The sequence below is a fragment of the Archocentrus centrarchus genome, chromosome 17 (assembly GCF_007364275.1).
Source record: "Archocentrus centrarchus isolate MPI-CPG fArcCen1 chromosome 17, fArcCen1, whole genome shotgun sequence".
NCBI lineage: Eukaryota > Metazoa > Chordata > Actinopteri > Cichliformes > Cichlidae > Archocentrus > Archocentrus centrarchus.
In genome coordinates, this window is record NC_044362.1 from 29,428,897 (window position 1) to 29,451,461 (window position 22,565).

Here is a 22,565-nt window from a genome sequence, read left to right on the forward strand (position 1 = left end):
ATTTCTACAGAGCCAGGATCTTTTTCGGGGAACCATTCATGTAAGAATTTATGAATGGTCATTAGGCGTTTTATTAGTATTTAGTAAAATATTTATTAAGCTTTTTAGATATAGAACAGCCTTTGGGCCACTAACTTATGGTTTCTTAAATAGACTGACCACACTTATGTTACCCTGCAAGCCTTTTTCAGTTTAGCTGGTCAAAAGTCTCCCAACTAAGAAGCTAAAAAGTAAAAAAAAAAAAATTCATGTTAGCAGAGATTTGTTCACCACCTGGTGTGCCTTGTGGCAAAGTGATGCCAACAAATTTAAACATCTGTTTATGATTAAATTGCTGCAGTGAAAACACTTTCAAATAATAATAATAATAAAAAGCTATTTGATGTTAGAAAAAAAGGTAGCTCCGCTTTTAATTAAAACATTTATTTGATCCAATTCTTTGGAATGTAATAGTCAATGATGAGAGTCTGAGACAACAGAGACAGATGAGTTTGAGTGTTGACCAGAAAGTCAAAGTACAAACAATACTATTAGTCACGTAAGGCCTCACTGCTTTCCAATGTTTTTTTACTTCCTTATTTCCTTTTTTCCTAGATTTGAGACAGCAAAATTACAGAAACAGTACTGAAAATAAAACATTTTTCTTGTCATACAAAGAAAAAAAAATTAAAACATTGGCACGTACATCAGTGACAGTACAAAAACACAAGGTGATATTATACCAAGTAAATAAAATTGTTACTTTTCAAAGAGACGCATATAAGCTTTTCTGAGAATGAAAAACATCTCTGTAAATTGTACATTTCAGAATTATAACATAGTCTTCTGAAACTGTGTTAAAAAGAAGCAACAATAACACTGTCCTCGCCTTCTTTCTTTCTCTCTTTTCCTAAATCAACATCATAAACACATAGATTTTTTTTTTAAATATATCAGTGCAACATTTGTTTTCACATTAAGTGCTGCAGCATCCTTTTGTGTTTAAAGGGGGATGATATCTTATCTGGTTATTTTTCTGTAATGAATGTGCAGGTAAGATTTTAGGAATAAGGTGAAGAGTGACATACAAGAATGAAGCATGAATGCCTCAACAGTCAGCACACTTTGATTGTGGTTGCTTGGTGAATAGCTATTGAACAGACAATTACAAATTGAGAACCGATGCCGATGTCACTTGTCATTTTGAATTGTGTTATGCCTCATAAAATGCTACATTAAATACTGGTAGATTTACCATCCATGGTGCAATAAGACAGGAAACAAGCAAGGAAAAATATCAACCACACCTTCTTAATGGGTTTTGAAAAGTTGTACTGTAGATGTATATTTTGCCCCAACTTAAAGAGCATTACATCAGAATATTCCTGTTTATGAAAAACATCTGTTGTAGACTGACAGATATTTAGTGACTGGTGACATTTTTCTCCAATCTATATGGTGTTTTAAATGAGAAAACCAACAAGTTTAGCTAAAAACCTAAAGCGCAATAAAGCAGTCTTTTTAGGACATGTTCTTTGTTTTTAACAAATTTTTACAGAAAACTATATTAACTTTTTACTTCACAGATGTCAAAGTTGGTAAATGTAAATATTTACTGTAGTTTAGAATAAATAAGGTCTAAAAATGCTCCAGGAAATTTAAACCAAGTACAAGCCACATGAAATAGAAATAGGAAACCAAATTCCACAAAATAAAGTAACTTTAAAAAAAAAAATTTGAAGTAAGAATAAATTCAAATTCTTAATTCTAAAGTCCAGTCTCATCTAAAAAAAGAAGTAATCTGTCAGCTCAGGGAAGGATGGGTTTGATTGAGTAGAGGACTCCAAAGAAACTTGAAGAGACGCTTCAAATAAAATTTCACAAAACCAGAAACATGTCGGTATCGCTCTGTTTTTTTTCTATACATTATCAAAATTCAAATGAGTAACAGTGAAATTTTTGTCAGCATATAAAGGATGCTGCAGCACTGGTGTCTTTCTCTATAAAGAGGGCGCTCAAATATATTAAAACCTATGTACAATATGTTGGATGTGTCATGTGCCATGAAAATGAGGCATTCGGGGCTCCTACACATTTTCCATCTGGAAAATTCTATAGTTTCACAAGTTTTCCTGAACGTCACCTAGATTTTGTGTTAGTGCCACTCTCATTGAGGCATGAGGATCTACAGAGCTACACCAACACGTGTGATATTTGACAGCACACTACAACACTAAAAAGTTTGTAGGTTTATTATCACAATGTGGAAAAGTAATTTTTTCTGCAATTTTTTTTTCACATCTGTGTAGGAACCCCAGATGGAACGCCAGCTGATGGAAAAACAACCAGCAGAAAAAAGGCAACAGAAAAACTGGAGGGGAAAAAAAAAGGCACTGTTGGAGCTAGACGCCGGTCGAAAGGCGGGGACGGGTCCCCACTTTAAACAAAAACACACACACACACGCACGCACACAAAGATGCGCGCTTATCATGTACACAGACATGACTGTAATGATACACATGTCTACAGCCAGACTACTACACATACACACCTTATATGCGGCTGTGTATAAATGTGAGACACACACACACACACACACACACACATGCACACACACGCACACACACGCACACACATACACACATTTTCAACCACACATGGGGACGGGGACATACGGCCAACAAAAAGATATCACAATAGCATATTCTCAATAGACTGCCTGTTTTGTGAAACAATGACATCTGAAAGGAGAAGAAAAAAAAAAGAGAAAACCCCCAAAACAAACAAGCAAACAAACAAAAAAAACAGATCTTATCTTTTCATAAAAGTACACAAAGATACTTTCATCTCAGTTGGTCTCAACACCAGCATGTGATTACATGAAATCAACAAAGCACGCCAAAAAACAAATAGAATCCTTAGTTTTCTTCTTTTTTTGTTTTTGTTTTTGTTTTTTTGCTGTACAGATTCTTTATACACAGTGCCCCCTATAGGTGAGTCCCTTCCACTGCTGCTCCTGAGAAATAAAATTACATCGGCTCACTTTCAGCCCACCCTGCCATCCCATTGGTGGCTTCAGCCCTGTGTTCCGCTTTCTTGATTGGCTGCATCAAACGTGTCCGCGCGGAGCAACTGCAGCTCCGTCCCCCTTTCACACTCACGCCTCTGAGTAGTTAGTCTGTCCATTCATCTTGTCCTTCTTTAGTTTCACGCCATCTACCAGCTCAAAGTTATAGTTTTCAAGGGCAGATAAGTTCCTGTCCGTCATGCTGCCCTGTGAGCAAGCGCAGTACAGAACGACACCGCAGATGGCGCCCAGGAAGACGCCCAGAGCTGACATGGCGATGATGGTGATGAGGATCGGGTCCAGGGTCTTTAGCATGTTTCCTGGGCTGCCAAGCTGATTGTTTTCTTGTGAGTAGGTGTCCATGGCTGCAAAACACAGAAATATATTCCAGTTAAAATATTCAAAATAGAAACAGATGAATTCAAATACTCCTGCCTGAATATGTAAAGAAGCTTTAAAATATCCCCAATTGCCTTAAACTCTGCATTTTTTTTTTAAGTGAGAGTATGATTTTGTTAAGAAACAAAGAGGGAAAAAATGATCAATTTGTACCTACAAGAGAGATGATTTATTTCACTTTTTTTCTCTTGGAAACATGTAAAAAAGCTCTTCTGTTGGTTGCTGGGTTACAGAGCTGCCTGGTCATGCCTGATCACTGAATATAAATATATTCATTCAGAAATAAATCTTTATAATTTTATGAAATTTGGAACTAATTTCTTGCATTCCTGAAGAACTTGAAGCTGACATACACCACAGGGACTGCTGATAGGGACTCCTATGTTTACTACACTTATAGTTTTATAACCATGTCTGTTTTTTCCTTATGGAAGGAGATGCAAGTTTATATTGATGTTTGTGTTGTATTCTTTGGTAAAATGTACCTTGGTGATATATTACATCTGAAACCTAATCAATACATGTCTATAAAAATAGAAGTAAATAGAAGGTTTCGAGATCACGCTGATAGTTTTTCATCATCCCCAACTTAAAAACAAAACAAAGCAAAGGAAGTCTGAAGTTCATAATTATTGTATAAATGTTACATTGACAGCAGTACAGTAATAAATACTGTACCATGCTTCAAGTACATTTTCATCAGGAAAAAACAACTATAACAAAACAGTAACAACAGATGGAATTCTTTGAGGTAAATAAAACAAACAAAGAAGAGAACACACTATCACGAGTGTGATTCTTATTCTGGCACCAATTTAATGTTTTCCATTACCAATTCCAGTGCCCAATAAGTGCATGCACTTATTTATTGAGCACCAATACATTATGTTCAATACTCACGCATAATGAGGATCTCTGTCGGTGGAGTTGTGGGAGGTTTTGGATCTGGAGTTAAAAAAACAAACACTGGAATGTCTGTGGAGAAGTGCCTAATAAATAAGTGCATGCACTTATTTATCGAGCACAAACATATTATGTTCAATACTTACGCAGGATGAAGATCTCTGTCGGTGGAGATGTAGAAGGTTTTGGATCTGGAGTGAAACACAAAACAGATTCTCTGTTTGCATACAATGCAGAACAGATGCTGGAATTTCATCTCTTTCTCTCTACACTTTTTAGATGATGTTCCTGACAAAAATAAGTATATTGAACTAACATTTAGAACATTGATTTGTTACATTTCATGCCTGTATTGGAGTATATGTTGGGTTATTTTTTTCCGCCACCAGCAGTGGTTCTTTTTCCCCACCCTTGTGTGTCTGATCCACCTGAGTTCTCCTGCTATACGGCCTTAGACTGCATATAAACTGTAGACTGAAAAGCGACTGCGACATCACCCACTGAATAGTGAAGTCTTGTGAAACCGTAAACTAAGGTTTTTTTGTAGGGGGTAGATCTGATTAAGAAACCAAGGGATACTGCACATTCATAACCATGATTACATATTTGAGTGGGCTGATCCCTTCCCCCTTCCATCATTCCTGATGTTAAGGAACACTGAATTACACACCTTTGCAGTCCTCAGCGCTGATTCCATCCATGATCTGGATGTTGTCCACAGCTATGTGGCCTAAGCTGCGTCGGTCTGCGACACCTTCCACCACCACCTGCAAATAACAACACAAAGTCTTTCACATGCATTTTCTGATACAGGACAACAAAAAGAGAAGGTTAATCATCCAGTAAAGAAACCTCCCTAATTGTGGCAAATGTATATATTTTTTGTAAATCATATCTTTCTTTCTCTGCTCTTACTTTCTGTTTACACTGTTGACCATCAAATAAAGTCAAAAATGACCCCAAACATCCATCCTACTGGTGAGTTCAGACCACACATGAAGCACAGTCTATGCAAATGCACAACTTGCAGAAACTTTTTATCTCTTCTGACTTTACAAATGGTTACAATGTAAGACTATAAAAAGCCAGTATTTTCTTGAACTTCGACAGAAAAATGTGAAATGTGACAAAGCTCGCTGGTAGAGATCAGAAGTATAGTTTATCACAGTAGGGAAAGAAAAGTTAACCAACAAGTTTCAGGTTTCCAGCTGCTCCCACCATGCATGTTTTTGTCTTTTGACACAAATACTTCTGTGTTTTAACTTTGGCAGGAATTGAGAAAATCTGAAGTCCCATCAGAAAATTCTTGCTGTGAGATGACTGTCCTAACCTCACACTCTGCCTCCACAGCTTGTTGTTATTTAATCTCTATGGAAAAGCTGTTCAACTGGAGCAGGAAGGACCTAAAAATAACAAAAAACTTGGAAGGCTTACATCAAAAGCTCTAAATGATCACCTTTAAACACAATTCACTGTCATCTTAGAATAAAATGCCTTTTTTTTGTCATTATACAGAATGTACAATGTCCTATTACAGATTATTCTGTAATAGGACAAAAAAAAAAAATGAAATCCAATTAATTTCCAAACAGATTCTAATCTCTCCCTGCTGCCATTTTAAGCTCCTTACCATCTAGATCTGTATTACCTGATAGGAGGTGCTTGAGTGTGGCAGTATAACCCGTCCCTCCCTCCACCGACTGCCCTGATGGCCACTGAGTGTCCACAGGATCTGCCCCTCCTCTGCCTCCTTCCTGTGTTTGATGTGAAGCGCTCCTGCATGTTCACCAAACATGTGGTACCAGAATGACATGCACAGGTCCGAGTCTGGTGAGGTGATGGGCAGGCTGGCCAACCTCGCCACCTTCTCTTCTTTGTCCTGATCTTCACCAGTTTTACTCAGCGTGTCTGAGTCAGTCAGCTGCATGTAGATGAAGTTCCCAGGTTGGCCTGCAGGGGACAGCAGAAGACAAGGTAAGACATGACTGTGACATTAGAGGGCTCCTGACAGCTTTTCCTATGCTTTGCTGCTTTTTAAAATACTTGTATCAAACATCCCTGAATGTAAAAATGCAGTCAGGAATGCTTTTTTTCTATACAAATTTAATGAATACAAGCTTTAACATGACTGAGCGTAAGCATCAGTGTAACAATAAAGGGCTTCTAAAACGCACAAGCCTTCATTACAGTACAATCATTTTACTGCTTTCAGCTGATTACTTTCTGTGAGCTTTCTCCAAACGCTTAACCGTCTTTTCATAAAGTGAGCAGTTGATAATATGTGTGTTACTGCTCATTATAAAGCTTTAGAAACCCCCAGAGACATCAGATTCAAGGACCTCACAAGGTTTTCTGGTGAAAACAAAGGGCTCATGCTTCAGGAGAAAATCTAACTTGACATCACAAAATACTCATTTTTTTTTTTTTTACTAGTGATCTGGTTAAGTCAAGAAATCAAGGTGAAATCATTCATTTTAGAGGTAGTTCTACTGCTGCTGCTGCTGCTCTCCACAGAAACATCCATCACACCCATCAGGCTTGAATGGAGAGAAGGACAGAGAGCTGAGGCATGTTGATGAATTTCAGTGCTCTATGTCTTTTAAAAGTCGGGGATTTCAAGGCTGTTTGTGCCTTTTTCAAAATGTGACACAGCTCATAACATTTACAAGTCCCATTCTGTTCGATGCAGTGCAGAACATCATCCATGTTAATATGATGAGCAGTTGTTTCTTTGCAAAGCGGCTGCTGTTAGTGCATGTTTCAAGGTGATGCATGATAAAATGATTTCACTGACTGTGCTGGACACTTTGTTGGTGTTTTTATTTCTGTCTGTTCCTGATTTTGTTGCATACAGTGGCTTTCACACAAGCTGCGGTGGGCTGATGACACATATGATGTGTTCAAAACATCCAAAGAGACAGAAGAGAAGAGTAAAATATTCTGCAAAGAAACTATGTCTGTTTTCTTCATTAGCTTCACTCCTAAGCTTCAACAGAGCCGTAGGGCTATTGGTGGGAACACACAATAAATCTATGCTGTGTTTACACACATTGCCTACCAACAACAAGCTACGTGACTATTAAAACGACCACCTGGCACGTCTACTTAAATGGAGACAGATTTCCAAGAAAGGCTTTATTTACATACTCACACTTGAGTTGTATAATTTACGGAATTCAGACACACAATCAACTTTTCCTCCACCGCTTGGGCAGCTTTCACAATGTGCGGTGGTCAAAGTTCAAAATTGTTCAGGCTGGCTGAACTTGGTGTGCTCACATGTCACGAACCATTGTTGTGCCACAAAAACAATCAACAGTTGTCCCATCCTGTATAAGAGCCCCTTACCAACTCATCACAATTGTGTTGTGTCTTCACAACAATTTATGTAAGGATTAAAGTTGTGTAGTGGGTTCAGTTGGAACTGTCACTTAAAATTTCAGGAAAATATCCCATTTGTGTTAGAATAAATACACAAGGTGTGATCACACAAAAGTAAAAAACAAGTTTATTTGAATTTGCTCCATCTCTCCTGATCTTTTTCAAGCCAAGCTACTATTTTTGGATTTCTTCCGCTGTGTCATAACAGGAAACCTTTCAACTTGAATATAATTTTTTTGAAGAAAAAGGAGCTGCAGGCAAACAAATCTGGTGAGTAGGGCGGGTAGAAAGCAATGATTTTGTCAGTGTAGCCAGAATACTCCCACTTTATGCCTGCGCATGATGACACGCACCACAATTTGGACCATTTCTGACAACCCTTCTCCATCACACCCATCAGGATGTTACAGCAGAACTCTGTGATGCCGGTCTGACCCTGATGGATGATTTCACAATGCACAACCACAAGAATGTCCAACAAACCAAACACACACACACACACACACACACACACACACACACACACACACACACACACACACACACACACACACACACACACACACACACACAGGCATGCTTCTGGTTCTGCTTTTGATCTGATCCACTGCTTTAAGCCATGAACACTTTGGACTGTTCCATTATAAACTTTGGTGGGAGACCCAACTCTCATCACAAGATCCTTATTGGGAAAGTTGGGTCAGTTTGACACAGAAAATGTTTGCTGGCTGTGAAAGTTTGAGGTCTATGACGGCATGGTCAAATTTAAACTGAATATGGTTTTTGATATTTATGGATGAGTTGCTGCCTCAAGTGGAGGTGTCCAAGTATCTCTGGGTCTCGTTCCCGATAAAGATGGGAGATTGACAGACTTATTGGTGCAGCATCTGTAGTGATGCGGATGCTATTGTGGCCCCATTGTGGTAAAAAGATATCAGCGCTTGTTGATCTACTGGTCGAGCTACACGCCCACCCTCAGCTGTGGTCACAGTATGCGGGTACTTACTGAAAGCACAAGATCATGAATACAAGCAGTGGAAATGAGATTCCTTCAAAGGGTGTCTAGTTTCAGCCTCAGAGATGGGGTAAAGAACTTGGTCATTTGGGAGGGATTCAGGACAGAAGCACTGCTCCTCCACATCAAAAGGAGCCAGTTGAGGCTGTTTGGGCATCTGAGATTATGCCTGGCTTGGAAGAACCTCAGTAGAAGGTGACTAGGAAGAAAGATGTTTGGCAACCTCTACTTAGACATCTGCCAGTTAAATGTTAGAAAATAGATGGACGGACCTCTTGCAGCAATTATTACCCAAATATGATCTTCGGGTAGTAAGAGGGGCCTAACATTATAATTTGAGCGAGCATGTGCATGACACTACATAGAGAATAAGGCCTATTTAGCTTTGTGATACATTTCCATGTTCACAAACTCTTTGTCCTTCAGAGCAGGAACAAGGTTAGGTGTCCAATGGGAATTTCTTTTTACATCATAGGCATGTTTTTCCTCATTTCTTTAAACAGAAAATAGGTACAGTTGTGAATTCTCAGCAGCACAGGGACTGTGTAGTGTTATTTAAAGCTTTGTTGAAAATATTCCAACTTCTAGCACAAGAGGTTTCAACAGACTTTTCAACAGATGCACAGTAACATAGAGAGCTACGGAGCACTCTCCCAAAGCATCTGTCGAGTGCCACTAGTTCAAAAAAGGAGAGGGAAAAAAAAAAAACCCCAAATTTGAACACAAAAGTGAGCACACATCACCTACCTGTGTGGTCAGTGGTTGGTCCTCTGTGGACGCCAGGAGCCCCATTGGCCTGGATGATCCACTCGGCCCCTGTACCGGTCTCTCTGGTCCAGCCGCAGAATGACGAGAAGTCAAAGTTACAGGCAAACCATAAATAAGCTGCGGCAAAGAGACACAAAAAATGTTGTAAGAAGCTGGTACTAAATGGTGATTTTATAAATATACAAGCCTTTCTGAAGCTCCATAGTGTAGTGGTTAACAAATTCACCTAATATGTCCCCAGTTCAAGACTGGGAGGGGACACAAAGCCCTGGGAGAATTGTGTCAAGAAAAGGAATCCAGCGTGAAAAAACTGTGGGAAATCAAATATGCGGCTCTATGTATCAGCCAAAAGACGAAGAAGCTGATGCTAAATTGTGGACCTTCATGCAAGTCTGGCAAAATGACTAAAAATATTGGCAAGGGCACGGGCAGGGAAAGTGTCAGTTGCTTCAAATTATTATTGCTGTCTCTCCTATCTGCTCCTGTAAACCCTTCTAGAGAACTGAATCCATAGCTGCTATGCTATGCGACAAACTGCATGGGTTTTTAAGTGATAAGGCTGCTACGATCTGGGGCTGTTTTCTCTCACCAAACTGTGTCATTAAGGAGGCGGTAGAGGAGATTGGAAAAAAGAACAGCAGGTCTTGTAGCTTTCCTATTAGGAAGCTGTTCCTGCTGTCTTGTATGGTCAGAGTATAAATTGTGCAGGCTGTGGAAAGCATATCACACCAAACAAAAGGCTTGTGCAGATGGAATAGGGTGAGACAAACAGGGAGACCATTGTGACTGTATGTACATTGTACAGTGCTGGAGGGCATTTTCCTCCCCTGATAGGGAACGGCAGCAGCACGTACATATGTTTGGGATCAGCACTTCAAGAGAGAGAAGCCGAAGAATGGAGGGAGCTTCCATGGAGAAGGGCGGGGTGCCACCAACATCAGCGGATGTGGCCCCTTGAAAAGGAAAAAAAAAAAAAACAGAAAAAAACCCTCCCTTTTTTCCTCTGCCTCTGCAAGCAGTCGACTGGCGGCAGAGGTTCACCACAGCATCCAAAGAAATGCTGAAATCTCTCAACAGTGGATATGTTGTTTCTGAGAGGCTAATAGGATGCAGAAATGACCATGGAGCTGCACAGTAATACCCACCTTACCCACCCGCCCGCCCGCCATCCAGCAACCCCAAGCTGTCTTCACGCGATGCTTCAGCTCAGCTAATTGAGACCCAAGAGGCCTTTATTCTTCCTCTGCTGCTCTCACTTCACCTCCCTCTATTCCTCTTTTACCTGCACTCTCCCTTTCTCTTTTTTTGCCTCTTTATCCTTCTCACCCAGCCTCCTTCTCCTCTCTATTCATCCCTACTGCTTTATTTCGTTTTCTCCCTGTCAGGGCTGCCATTTTTCTGGCCTATTCTTTCTTCTGAGGCTGGCTGTTTGCTCCAAATGAGTTGAATTTGGTGTATTCACAAGGGATGATAAACTGTGATATGGTGCTAAAATGTTCACGCAGCAAAGAAAGACATAAATGATCAAAACAGAGCACTGCATTTGTGCAGAATCGCAACTTTTATGTTTACCTCTGTAGTAATACCTGCAGTTAGTTTATACCATCTCGTGTGTTAATGCCACCCATTCTTTCTTTTCTGCTGTTGTTTCCACATCTGTATAGTTTTATGCAGAATTGCAGATGCTCATAATCTAAGTTTTAAGTTGGTTCTTGATAACGAGACACTATTTAAACGTTCCCAGTGGGGCTAAAGATAGATCTGCTGTGAAAGGAATAAGTAAGAAAATATATTTCTGCATTAAATTCTTGACTTTTCTCTAATATGCTTGCTCCTTTCCCTTTGAGACCTTTAGAAACCCTTTAATTGAAAGAGAAAGATTAAGCCAGAGAAATATGGAGAGGGACGCATGACACCCAAAGAATTAGACAGCAGATATCTATGGGAGAATTCAGTAACAGCAAAAGTGGTGGTTGTCCCACCCCTGGCTATCATAAAATGAATAATTATTAGCGTTTTGGTGATTTTTTTTTTTGGTTATGAAAAGGCCTCTTGATAGTTTTTCCTTTTTGTTTAATTTAAAATTAAGCATAGCACTCTTTAAGTCAGGCTACAAAAACATGCTCAGGTGGTATCCTATGATCAGCTGAAGGCAGATGTGGGACACCATTTAAGCCTGCCTGCAGGTGTTGTGCATCTTCAAGCCACTCTGATCTGTTCTGTGCAAATTAGTACACAGGGAAACAATCTACTTTTAACTATAGCAGTCTGGCATCACACATGAAAAACACTGAAGAAAAAAATGTTGCCCTTTCCCTCTGTGTAAATACAGTATAATGCCAAAAGCATGCCTTCACATGGATATGAACTTGAGTGACATCCCATTCTTAATCCATAGCGTTTAATATGATGTCGGCCCAGACTTTGCAGCCATCGTTGGAACAGGAAGGGACCATCCCTAAACTGTTCCCACAAAATTGGGAGCATGAATATGTGCAAAATGTCTCGGTATGCTGAAGCATTAAGAGTTCCTTTCACTGGAACTAAGGGGCCGAGCCCAACTCCTGAAAAACAACCCCACACCATAACCCCCCCCTCCACCAAAGTAGACCGTTCTCCTGGTAACCACCAAACCCAGACTCATCCATCAGATTGTCAGATGGAAAAGCGTGATTCATCATTCCAGAGAACACATCTCTGCTGCTCTAGAGTCCAGTGGTGGCGTGCTTTACACCACTGCATCTGATGCTTTGCATTGCACTTGGTGATGTAAGGCTTGGTTGCAGGTGCTCGGCCACGGAAACCCATTCCATGAAGCTCTCTAACACTGTTCTTGAGCTAATCTGAAGGTCACATAAAGTTTGGAGGTCTGTAGCGATTGACTGCAGAAAGTTGGTGTAAGTGAGTTACTGTCGTTCCCAGTCACTCCCACTAACAGCTGACTGTGGAATATTTAGTAGTGAGGAAATTACACAGCTGGACATGCTGCACAGGTGGCATCCTATCACGGTATCACACTGGAATTCACTGAGCTCCTGAGAGCGACCCATTCTTTCACTAATGTTTGTAGAAGCAGTCTGCAGGCCCAGGTGCTTGATTTATACACCTGTGGCCGTGGAAGTGACTGGAACACCTGAATTCAAAGCTCTGGATGGGTGAGTGAATACTGCAATATAGCGTATACAGCATAATAGCACATCTATCTATTTTCTCTCTCTACAATCCACTAATGTCAGAGTTCAGCCGTGTCAGGTTCATTTGTGAAGTGGGACCACGAAAAAGCTATTAACTCTAATGGAGGTCAGTTTCATTGTTCTTTGTGACTGTGGTCAGTACTGTTGGTGACACTAAAGTGCATTCATTCACTGATTGAATTAATGCACTGATCTGGCAAACCCTGAACAGCACTTTCATATCTACATCTGCCTGTACAATGGTTCAACTTTGCTTTAAATGAAACGTATCTTACAGAGAAAACATGGAAGCAGATTGTGGCGGAAATACTCACCTGGCATGAACTCCACAATGGGGTTGGTGGACAGGGTGCCTCCTGCTAAAGACAGATGGGACAGTCAGTTTGGGGGGATCAAAGGTCAGAGAGGGTTTTCACACCCACACAAACACATGTCTCTTTATGAAGGGATTCAGTTTTCAAGCCTAGAAAACACACCTAACGCTTCATGTGGCTGACAATAAAAGAGGAGATAAAGGAGAATTGGAAACAAGGATAGTCACACACTGTTAAAGAAAAGCAAATAAATAAATAAAGCTGAACCGAAAGACCAAATTCAGTCAAAACTATAGCAGTCAGTGGGAAGATAAGGGAGAATCTCTCATGATCTAATTCCAACTGGACTTCATTACAGCAGAATTTAAATCAATAATATTTAAAGGAAGAAAAGAAGAAAGGCTTTTATTCCCACATTCAATCCTTTTACCTTTAATTGCTTTGCATTTTAATTTGGCGAGTGCTACACAGGCAGAGATGGAGGGCGGTGAGGGCAAAATTAAAGGAACTGAGTTTCTGTGCTTTACCCATTGGGTCATCGTAATCAGGCGTCTCTGTTTCACCGATGCAGTCCGCTCGTCCTTCTTCACACTCTATAATTGGTGTCGTGCCAGGGACGGTGATTGGTGCTGTGATGGTCGCACCAAACGTGGTCATGGGAGGGGTAGATGCAAGCGGGGTGGTTGGAAGTGCTGTAGTTGTTATTTCTGTGAACGAAGATGAAGAGACGGCAAGTATGAGTGACTAGAATGGACAAAAAAAAAAAAAAAGAGTGTAAAGAAATGAGGTGTACCCCACCTCTCACCCTATGATAGCTGGAACAGCCTTGAACCCTCCTGCACCCTTAAATGGGATAAGCAGTTAAGAAAATAATGCACTGATAAAACTGACACGTTTAACAACATTAAGGGACATAAAAGCACAAAGTCTGATTTGTAGATGCTGTGTTTTGCAGTGTGATTGTCAAAGGGATAGATTGGCTTAATAATGGCTGGATTGATCTCATACATGGCCCTGCGGCAGATATTCAGACCATAACTGTACTACTGTACCAGTTTAATTTTTTCAAGTATCCAGACACCTCCAAAGTTTTGTAAAGGGCTGCAGCGTCACAGGTGGCTGTGGCTAAGAACGTGAGGGGCTGCTCTACCAGAAGGGCTCCTCCAGTGTCCACATATGTGGACATTGGAGTACCCTTTGGCATCCAACCGAGAGTGAGTGTGTTTAGTTATTAAAAAGCACTGAATGAGTGTGTGAATGGGTGAATGTGGCTTGTAGTAAAAGTGCTTTGAGCGCTCGGGTTGAGTAGAAAAGCACTCTGTAAGTACCAGTCCAAAGCTCAAACTTCCAAAGCCAAAATAATTCACTGATTTTTCATTAAGTGCTAACAATTTTCCTTTGACAACAAACTCAACATCTCACTGGGGAGATAAAAAAAAAAAAAAGAGTCTGTGCCTCAAAAGTCTAGAATCTCAAAATATTCTGTGAATAATGATTGGCCTTGAGCGATTCGTTAACTCCTAAATATATACTGACACTGAGAATATTTCTTTCCCAGGGTTTTGTGTTTGCTGATTACACAGCACACTGATGGAAAGAAGCTAAACCAAAACAGTTTGGTCCCAGTCTACTAGTCCCTCTCATTGGCTGGCGCCAAACATGAAGGATACGGGACTGATCATCAGTGACAGACTTATTATGAGTCCCCCTAGAGTTGTGGGTCTCTGAGCATTTGTCTGCTTTGCTCTGTTTGTAATCCTGCCTTGGGTTCAATTTACAATTCACATATATTCTAGTGCAGAAATCGAAGAGGTTTATAGCCTGACAATGTAACTTAATGCCTCTAATAAGAAACATGCTTGAACTTTCTCTCTCTTTTTTTTTTTTAAACTACTGGGGCTGAATTAGCGCCCAACACTGCTGACAAACACGCCGAAGAAAAACAAAAAGTTAACTTTTATTTGGTAACTAACAAGAAAGAGGATCCAATCACCTCCTACTGCGGAGACAGGCGTTCTCAGTGTGATGCCGCTGTGTCTCGGTCTTGTCAGATACCCACTGGGGGAAAACTGTTGAAAACCTGTTGCTTTTTCATCTGCTATCAGTCTAATTAAGTTGATTTTCACAGTTTTTCAGTCGTGGTGGAAATGCAAACAGGAATGGGCACAAAGGACTTTTTGATTTTCTGAGTTTTTGGTTTTTTTTTCATGGCGCTTCTTAAAAAAAAGAAGATTAAAAATAACACGGAGGTGAGCAGATCATATCTACTTTGGAGACAGATTTACAAAGAAGAAAAGTAGTTAGACACATTAAAAGCAAAGCAAGAAGCAAGCTACTGCTTTTGACTATAAAGCCAGTCTAATTAACTTAAATGTTCACTTTTCCGCGATGAGCTGAAAAGGATAAAAAGAAAGCTTTTTTGGTCTACAAAGGAGAATACGTAGGAGAAAGGTGCACCGGACACCTGACGTCACCCCTTAAAGTCACTAAACAAATGCAGAAGGGCGCGATGAAGACGACATTCACCGAAGTCAGATCTCTTCTATGAGAGAATTGTGGGTCATTACAAGGACCATTGTGCTTTTTCCATATATACTCTGTTACAGTGGTGATGCTCATATTAAATATGGCCAAACATTCAGTGTAAAAGTAATCACTGTGAGTCTAATGCTCAGGCTCCAGACTGCTACAAATGCACATCTCGTTTTCCTTTTCGCTCTGTGTGTTGCCATTGAAACGCCCATATTAGGAATGCTGTTAAACCTCCAGTATACCAGGGGCAGTAAAAAAAGCTGGCTTAAAGTGAGAGTGAAAAAAACCTATAACAGTGGACGAAGTGAGGGTCTGCACTAACGCACAGTAAGAGATTATCTAAAGATTATTTTGACTTGTGAATCAAGCACAGACATAACAGTTTCCCCTTTAATGAAAAGTGATACAAGGCTGGATGCCACACTCTCATTAACTGCAAAACTCAAGTGTCTTGATTTCTCAGAAGGTTGAGAGCTGGCACCTTTCTCCCCATCAAGCACCAGAGTAATAATGACAGAAACCCTTGTATCTTGTTAAATTCTACTCTGCAGTCGATGCGTGGCGATGTGTTTTTATGTAAATGAAACAAATTGAACTTGCATTAAGCGTATGCAGACTATGTGAAAACCACAGATGGTCTGCATATAATTAAACTCTGTAAGGAAACGTGTCTGCGACAGTTCGAGTGGGATGGAGGTTTGCTCTTACAGCAGCACGGATGTAAGCGGAGAGCTGCTGATTTAACTCGAAGCTCGAGGCAAAACATCTGATTAGGCTGCTGAAAGTGATCTGCAGGAATATTCTTCAGCTTGTTAGTTTCTCTTCGCTTGTGTTTGTCTGAGCTCGACTTGGCATCTTGATGCTCTTGTGAAAAGGGAAGACGACTCATTAATGAAGCACGGCTTTCAGATTAATTAACAAAAACATCTTTTCGGCAATAAAGAAAAATGAACTGCTAGTTAATGCTATCTTATATCTAACACCTTATATTTTTAAGGCTTTTGACAACAGCTTTAGCACATGTTTTTTTTAATTTAATAGCACAAATTTGACTTGTTTGGATCGTTAAGGACCACTTCAGGTCATTATGCACATTTATGAAGCACCAAACTGCCTCAGTGAACATCTCTGTTCCAAGAAGGCTGTGATTTGGATAATTGGATGTGATTGTGAATGTCTGTGTACCATGTTTTTATATGTATGCTCATGCTTTGCATGAATTTAAATGTGTATATGTGTTTATGTGTTTCAAGCAGTGGGATTAAAGTGTCTGTGTTGAAAACCTCCATGCCCTTTTCACTCTTTAACTTCATACACTAAAGTATGAGATGAACACAATCTGAGCATCCCTATAATAACAATAATAATAATAATACCACACTATTATCCTCATCATACTGTCTCCAGTGTTGATTAAAAACATTTAAAAGGCTTTTTTGTGAAATCATCTCCTGAAGATGTTTGTATATATAGAGGAGTGACAAATAAAGGAAAAACATCTTCAGTGTGCCTGGGAATCAGTTTTCTGGAACTCTACCTTGGGTAGGACATCAACTTTGATGCACGCAGACTGTTTCATGATAATAATAATAATAAAAAAAAAAAACCATGATCTTTGATGCACGGCTGCTTGTTTCCCTGCTACGCTTTCCTTGTTGCAGCCATGAGAACAGCTGGAGGAAACATCATAGAAACAACACAGCAAAGTTTTCTTCTTTGCTGAAACCCACAAATTCTGTTTCCCCTTCGTCTCTGTGCGAGCTTCTTTTTTTTCCTTCTTACAAGTACAGGTGTCAAGTTCAACAGCATCATTTCATGCTGGATTCTGATTGGTTGGTTTGCAGATGTAAGCTCCAGCAGCAGCCATACTGGTAGATGGGCATCCTAATTTTCTGACACAGAATTTTATTTTCTTTGGTTGCAAAGCTGTCGCGTTTCTCACTGCTTGATGTAGGACCACTGGTTTTGAGGAATGATGACTTTTACCCAGTCATCTTTCATCTGTAAAAAGTCTAAAATTGCACAGTGTTACAGTGCAACATCATCCATCCATCTATCTTCTGCCGATTATCAGGGTCGTGGAGCAGCAGTCTAAGCAGGAATGCCTAGATTTGTCTCTTCCCAGCCACTTCCTTCAGCTCATCCAAGAGGACACCAAAACGTTCCCCAGTTTAATGCAGAACATCCCATAGGTGTTTAGACTGGTGACTCCAAAGGCCAAAGAAGATGATTTACATCACTGCTTTACTCGCTATTCAGGGACCCTTTATTTCTCAGGGATGGAGGCACTGCCATTTTCCAGGAAACCACTCCCATCAGGATGGGGGTGATCACTCAGAACGTTTTTTTTAAACTCATTTACTGTGACCCTTCCTGCCAAGAGAACAAGTGAAGCCCAACAATGCCAGCAAAATCCCCCCAAAGTACAAAAGAACCAACTGATCCCCTCACTGCAAGGGTCAGAGGTCCTTATTTCTCCTTTAATAGGGGGCCCATATGCAAGCAGATGCACATGATGAGATTTTTCAAAACCAGTAAGTATAAGCATGTCCATTAGCAGTGAAATATGTGCTAACATGTTGATATTAGTGAATTTCAGGTTGCAGTCTGCACGAGAATGTGTGCTTAATGTTTTCATCTGGGGAAGAGAAGGATGTTTGTTCTGCATCTTACTTTTACTGAACTTTAAATAAGGAGCAGTATTAAATCTATGCTGATAGTTTGCACATTTAGGTCTGCAGGTACAGTACGTCACTTTCTCTGAGCTGCTTCCTCACCTGTCATCTTGCAAATATTTTTCTTTGGCCTAAAGATGAGCAGAAAGGAAAAAAACAATTAGCTGCAGAGAGATTTTAAGGTTTTCAAGAGTTCAATTAAACAAGGTTAATTTAATTGAGTTCACAGATCCAAGACTCCCCGTGATTTCATGTTTCTAGTTGGATCTCCTTTTCCCACTGCTTCTCTCTCTCTCAGCTCTTCTGTCTTCTCTGTCCTTTAATCAGTCTTCTCCTTCTCTAGCCTCTCTCACTCTTTCACACACGGTCTTGCATGGTTTTGCTGATTCTTATCATTCTCCCTACAGTGCAACCAGATACTCCATCAGAGAGCCTGCTTCCTCCCTGCATCTGTTCCTTCCTCACCTACTGCGAGAGGTCAAGCCCTTCCTCCCGCCCCTCCTCTCCCGTTTTCTCCCACACACCCATCAAGCGCTGACCACTGCAGCAGCAGAGATGGTGCCCTGCCACGGCATGCGTCAGCCTTTCATGTGCTCACACTCCCTTTCTCTCTCTCTCATTACACCAAACACTGTGAAGTATAAGCAGTAACAGCTGACTGCTTGGACGACTGAAGCCAAATGCTGTTTGCATGTTGGATTTTTCAATACATATTTACATTTTTTTAATTGTTTTTTTCTAAAAAAAAATGAAGAAAAAAGGCAAACATCGTAAATGTTTGCAAACATGTTTTTATTTAATCTGTTGGATACTTGAGCCTCAAGACCAACACGCAGCAGCCCTGAACCCTGAACACAACTTTTCTGACACATATGAGAGCTTTTATTTTCACTTGTAGCTCCATATTTTTTATTTTTGTACTCCACTAGAGTGTTGGTTGAGTCACTGTTAAAAATGATCCTTATTTCCATTATACTGGGCTTTTGTGCAGGCCCTCAGCTTGAAATGAGCTGTTTTAGCTCCCTTCCCCGCCTTTAAAGGAAGCTTTCTTCTGATTGGCTGTCCCATCAATAAGGATACCTCTCTTATTGATGTCATAGTTCGCTGAACACAGGCAGTATAAAAGTTGAAGTAGCTACCGTGACGTCCTTGAGATGAGCCGCTGGCATCTACAGTAGGTATACTATCTAAGTGAGTTTGACTGTGAAACCACATGCTCATTGGCTAATGTCTTGAGATTGACAACTTGTTAGCCAACGAGCTTGCGGTTTCTTACCACAGATAATCCTCCATTGTGAAACACGATATGAGCAAGATTTGCAAAACAGACTTAATTTTTCTGTTCAATATGACCCACAATGAGTGACTGAGCCCATAAACTAAGCAGAAAAGTGTTTACAGAGGTCAAGACAGAAAGCTGTTTCCCCATACACCTCTATAGGACTGCAAATCTTCTTGCAACCAGAGCTATCACCCCCTGGTGGCCTACAGATAGAATGCAAGTTTAAGGGCCTTCTGCATTGGCTTCATTTTTCTGACCCAGAAGCTACGCCCATGGTTTATACTGTCTATAGTTCCCAAACTGTCTGAGATCCTGTATTTAGAGCTTTTGAGTCACAGGGATTGTTTGTACACACACTGACCTCATTATTTGAAACTTTGGCTATGTTTGTTATGAGCATCAACCGCTGCAACAAGACAGAAACAAAGGCCCATTTTACGGTAAGATCACTTTACAATAAGGACATAACAGCATGAAATAACACACAAAATGTTTTCAAAAGCGTTGTGCCACTTAAGTTGTGCTTCATGTTGGTTAATTATATAGAAATGAAAACTACAGGCCAGTAATGCAAAGATGTTAAACTACAGCAGCTCATCAGCTGCCCTCGATCTTAAAGAAGATAAGGGCAGTGTTTAACAGTGAACTTTATTTTGGAAAAAACAAGCAAACTTTGAACGTTCCTGCTGTTTTATGTTTGACTGCTTTATTTCACATAATGCGTTAAAGTGAACCAGAATGACGGGAGAGGTGAGAGAGTCAGAAACAACATGCAGCCTAGAGATTTAGTCTGAATATTTGGAAGTGTGACGAATGAGACCTAAGACCCAGCCCAGGTACAGAAAGCTTTACTGTGAGTGTCTCCCATTTGGCCTCATTCTGTTTTATTTATTTATTTATTATTTTTATTTAAAGAGAAAAAACAACCACAACAGTAGATTCCTTCTTCCTGCACTGAGTTTCCTTGAATATCTAAAGTCAGCTTTTGTATATTATTTGCTATGGTTTATGAAAGCGCCGTGCCACTCTCAAGCAAGACCAAGCCTGCCAAAGGCAGAAACCACAGGAGTTTGTAATATCAGGATATTAAAGTGCAACATGCTGCTAAGTTTTCCAGTGTAATCTGGTCCAGTTCAAACTTGCTCCATATCAGAGGCTTAATGTAATTCCTTCTATCTTTGTGGTATAATACATAACGACAGATTGATAAATTTGTTTGTGGTAAAAGGGACTCACCCTCCAGTTCACAGCCCAGCAGCTCTAGGCGGAGGCCCACGCCCTCAGTAGTGGCTCTCTCTGGGTAGATTCTGATGAAGCGGGTAAGAAGCGGACCCATTGATCTCAGCTCTGGGGTGTCATGGTTCTGATTTCCAAAAAATACCTGAAGAAAAACAGGTATCACATAGATTTGAATTTATACAAACTTAGGATGCGTTTCTGAGCCAATATAATACTGAGATTATGATACCAATATTTATTTATTTTCCAGCCATTTATTCCCCTCCCAGCACCAAGGAAATAAAGAAATCTTCATAAAACTGTTTCAGTCTCTCAATGCAAAATTAATGTGACACAACAGATAAATATTGGCCACTGACACTGGCAAATATCATCTGCCCGATAGTGTATCGGCTGATACTGATGTTTGGTTGATACATCTTTGTATCCCTAAATCAAATGACCGTAACATTGAAAAGCACTCTGATCTAACCTGGCGCAACTTTATGCTTTAGGTGTTGATCATTTAAAGCCACTCAAAGAAAAATAGGGTTAAGATAATACTCACAATTTTCATTGATGCATGAAGTTTAAGGACCTTTCTAATATCAGTGTAAATTGTGCATTAAATGAAATCAATTAAGTAAACCTATAAAATCTGTAAGGTCTGTCATTTATAGAACCTGATGACAGTAGATCAGTAATACAGCAATGAATCAATCAACGGCTATTTTGAAAACCCTGCAGTGCTCACTGCTCTGTAAAAGCCCATCCTCAAGGCTTTGATAAGAATCACGGGTGGGGGGGCAATGTGCACTGCTTCTGATCAGGCATCACTCTGTTTGACAAGGAGCTGAAACAAAATGAAAGGAGGAAACAAAAGCAAAAGCCAGGAAATCAGATCCAGAGGCCATCCTTTCATAGTTTCAACATGGAAGCAGCACAGATGAAAATGGTTACAGTCACGCTGGGAACCAAGTAGTGGGACACCAAACACCAAATGCACCCCTGCCTGTCTTAACCGCCGTGGTTTCCAAATGCCTGATTTATTAAAGGCTGCAGTGTGGCAGTATAGATGAATTATAGAATTATAATATGCAAGACTGAAAGGAGTTTTATTTCAGAAACCAACATTTCAGGCTGTGCATGGAAATAACTGTTACACTAAAGTTGTTCTATCTATGCTAACACTTTAGCATACTACAGTATTTGTTGACTAAAAACATCTGTGTGACAAAAGGCAAAAAACTGTAGCATCTCTTATTGTCTGAAAGTCTTTAAAAGCTCTAAAGTTTAATGCAAAGTTTAGTTTTTTAGTATCTTTTTAGATGAGTATTCCCATGTTTTAGAACATGGGAATACTTTAATTCACAACTGCACTCCTTACAATATCTACCAAGTTCTTTGGAACTACATTAGGTATTAATTTTGATGAAAATACAAAAAAAAAGTTAAACTGACACATTTCTGTTTAAACATGTAAATGTCTGCAGGTAAGTATACAATCTAACATACATTGTTAGATATATACATGGGGATCTGTTATATTTTTTTCTTATCATGTAAGTCATACATTTACTGTTACAGTGGTGGATGCACTTGTTCAACATGGCCAATTTTTTGATAATGAGGTCAGGCTATGTAGAAGTAATTCCTCTGAGCCAAATGTTCAGGCTTCAGACACTTGATTTCAGACCGTTTTTTCAAACTTTGGCTTTGTATGATGTCATATGGGGAGCATATCCTTATATGGTCATCTCAGGTACAGAAGCCCCACCCACCTGCTGTTCAAACTTTCTGAGGGACAGTCAATCAGCAGAAAGTTGGGTTAAAGGAA

General features: G+C 40.0%; 1 protein-coding gene across 4 annotated transcripts in view; it reads right to left on the reverse strand.

Annotated features, from left to right (window-relative positions):
• Positions 1-446: 446 nt before the first annotated feature.
• LOC115795750 (neuropilin-1a-like) overlaps positions 447-22,565 on the reverse strand; it is a 91,511-nt gene continuing 69,392 nt past the window's right edge. For 2 of the 4 annotated variants that reach the window (XM_030751810.1, XM_030751809.1), the window contains exons 11-19: positions 20,747-20,891; positions 13,549-13,728; positions 13,022-13,066; positions 9,493-9,630; positions 5,998-6,299; positions 5,020-5,116; positions 4,496-4,540; positions 4,347-4,391; positions 447-3,412 (exon numbers count right to left, since the gene is read on the reverse strand). In XM_030751810.1, coding sequence (XP_030607670.1) covers positions 3,138-3,412; positions 4,347-4,391; positions 4,496-4,540; positions 5,020-5,116; positions 5,998-6,299; positions 9,493-9,630; positions 13,022-13,066; positions 13,549-13,728; positions 20,747-20,891 — 1,272 coding nt within the window. In that variant the 3' untranslated portion in view covers positions 447-3,137. The remainder of the gene's footprint in view (positions 3,413-4,346; positions 4,392-4,495; positions 4,541-5,019; positions 5,117-5,997; positions 6,300-9,492; positions 9,631-13,021; positions 13,067-13,548; positions 13,729-20,746; positions 20,892-22,565) is intronic. The other 2 variants (XM_030751812.1, XM_030751811.1) reach the window with 1 other exon arrangement.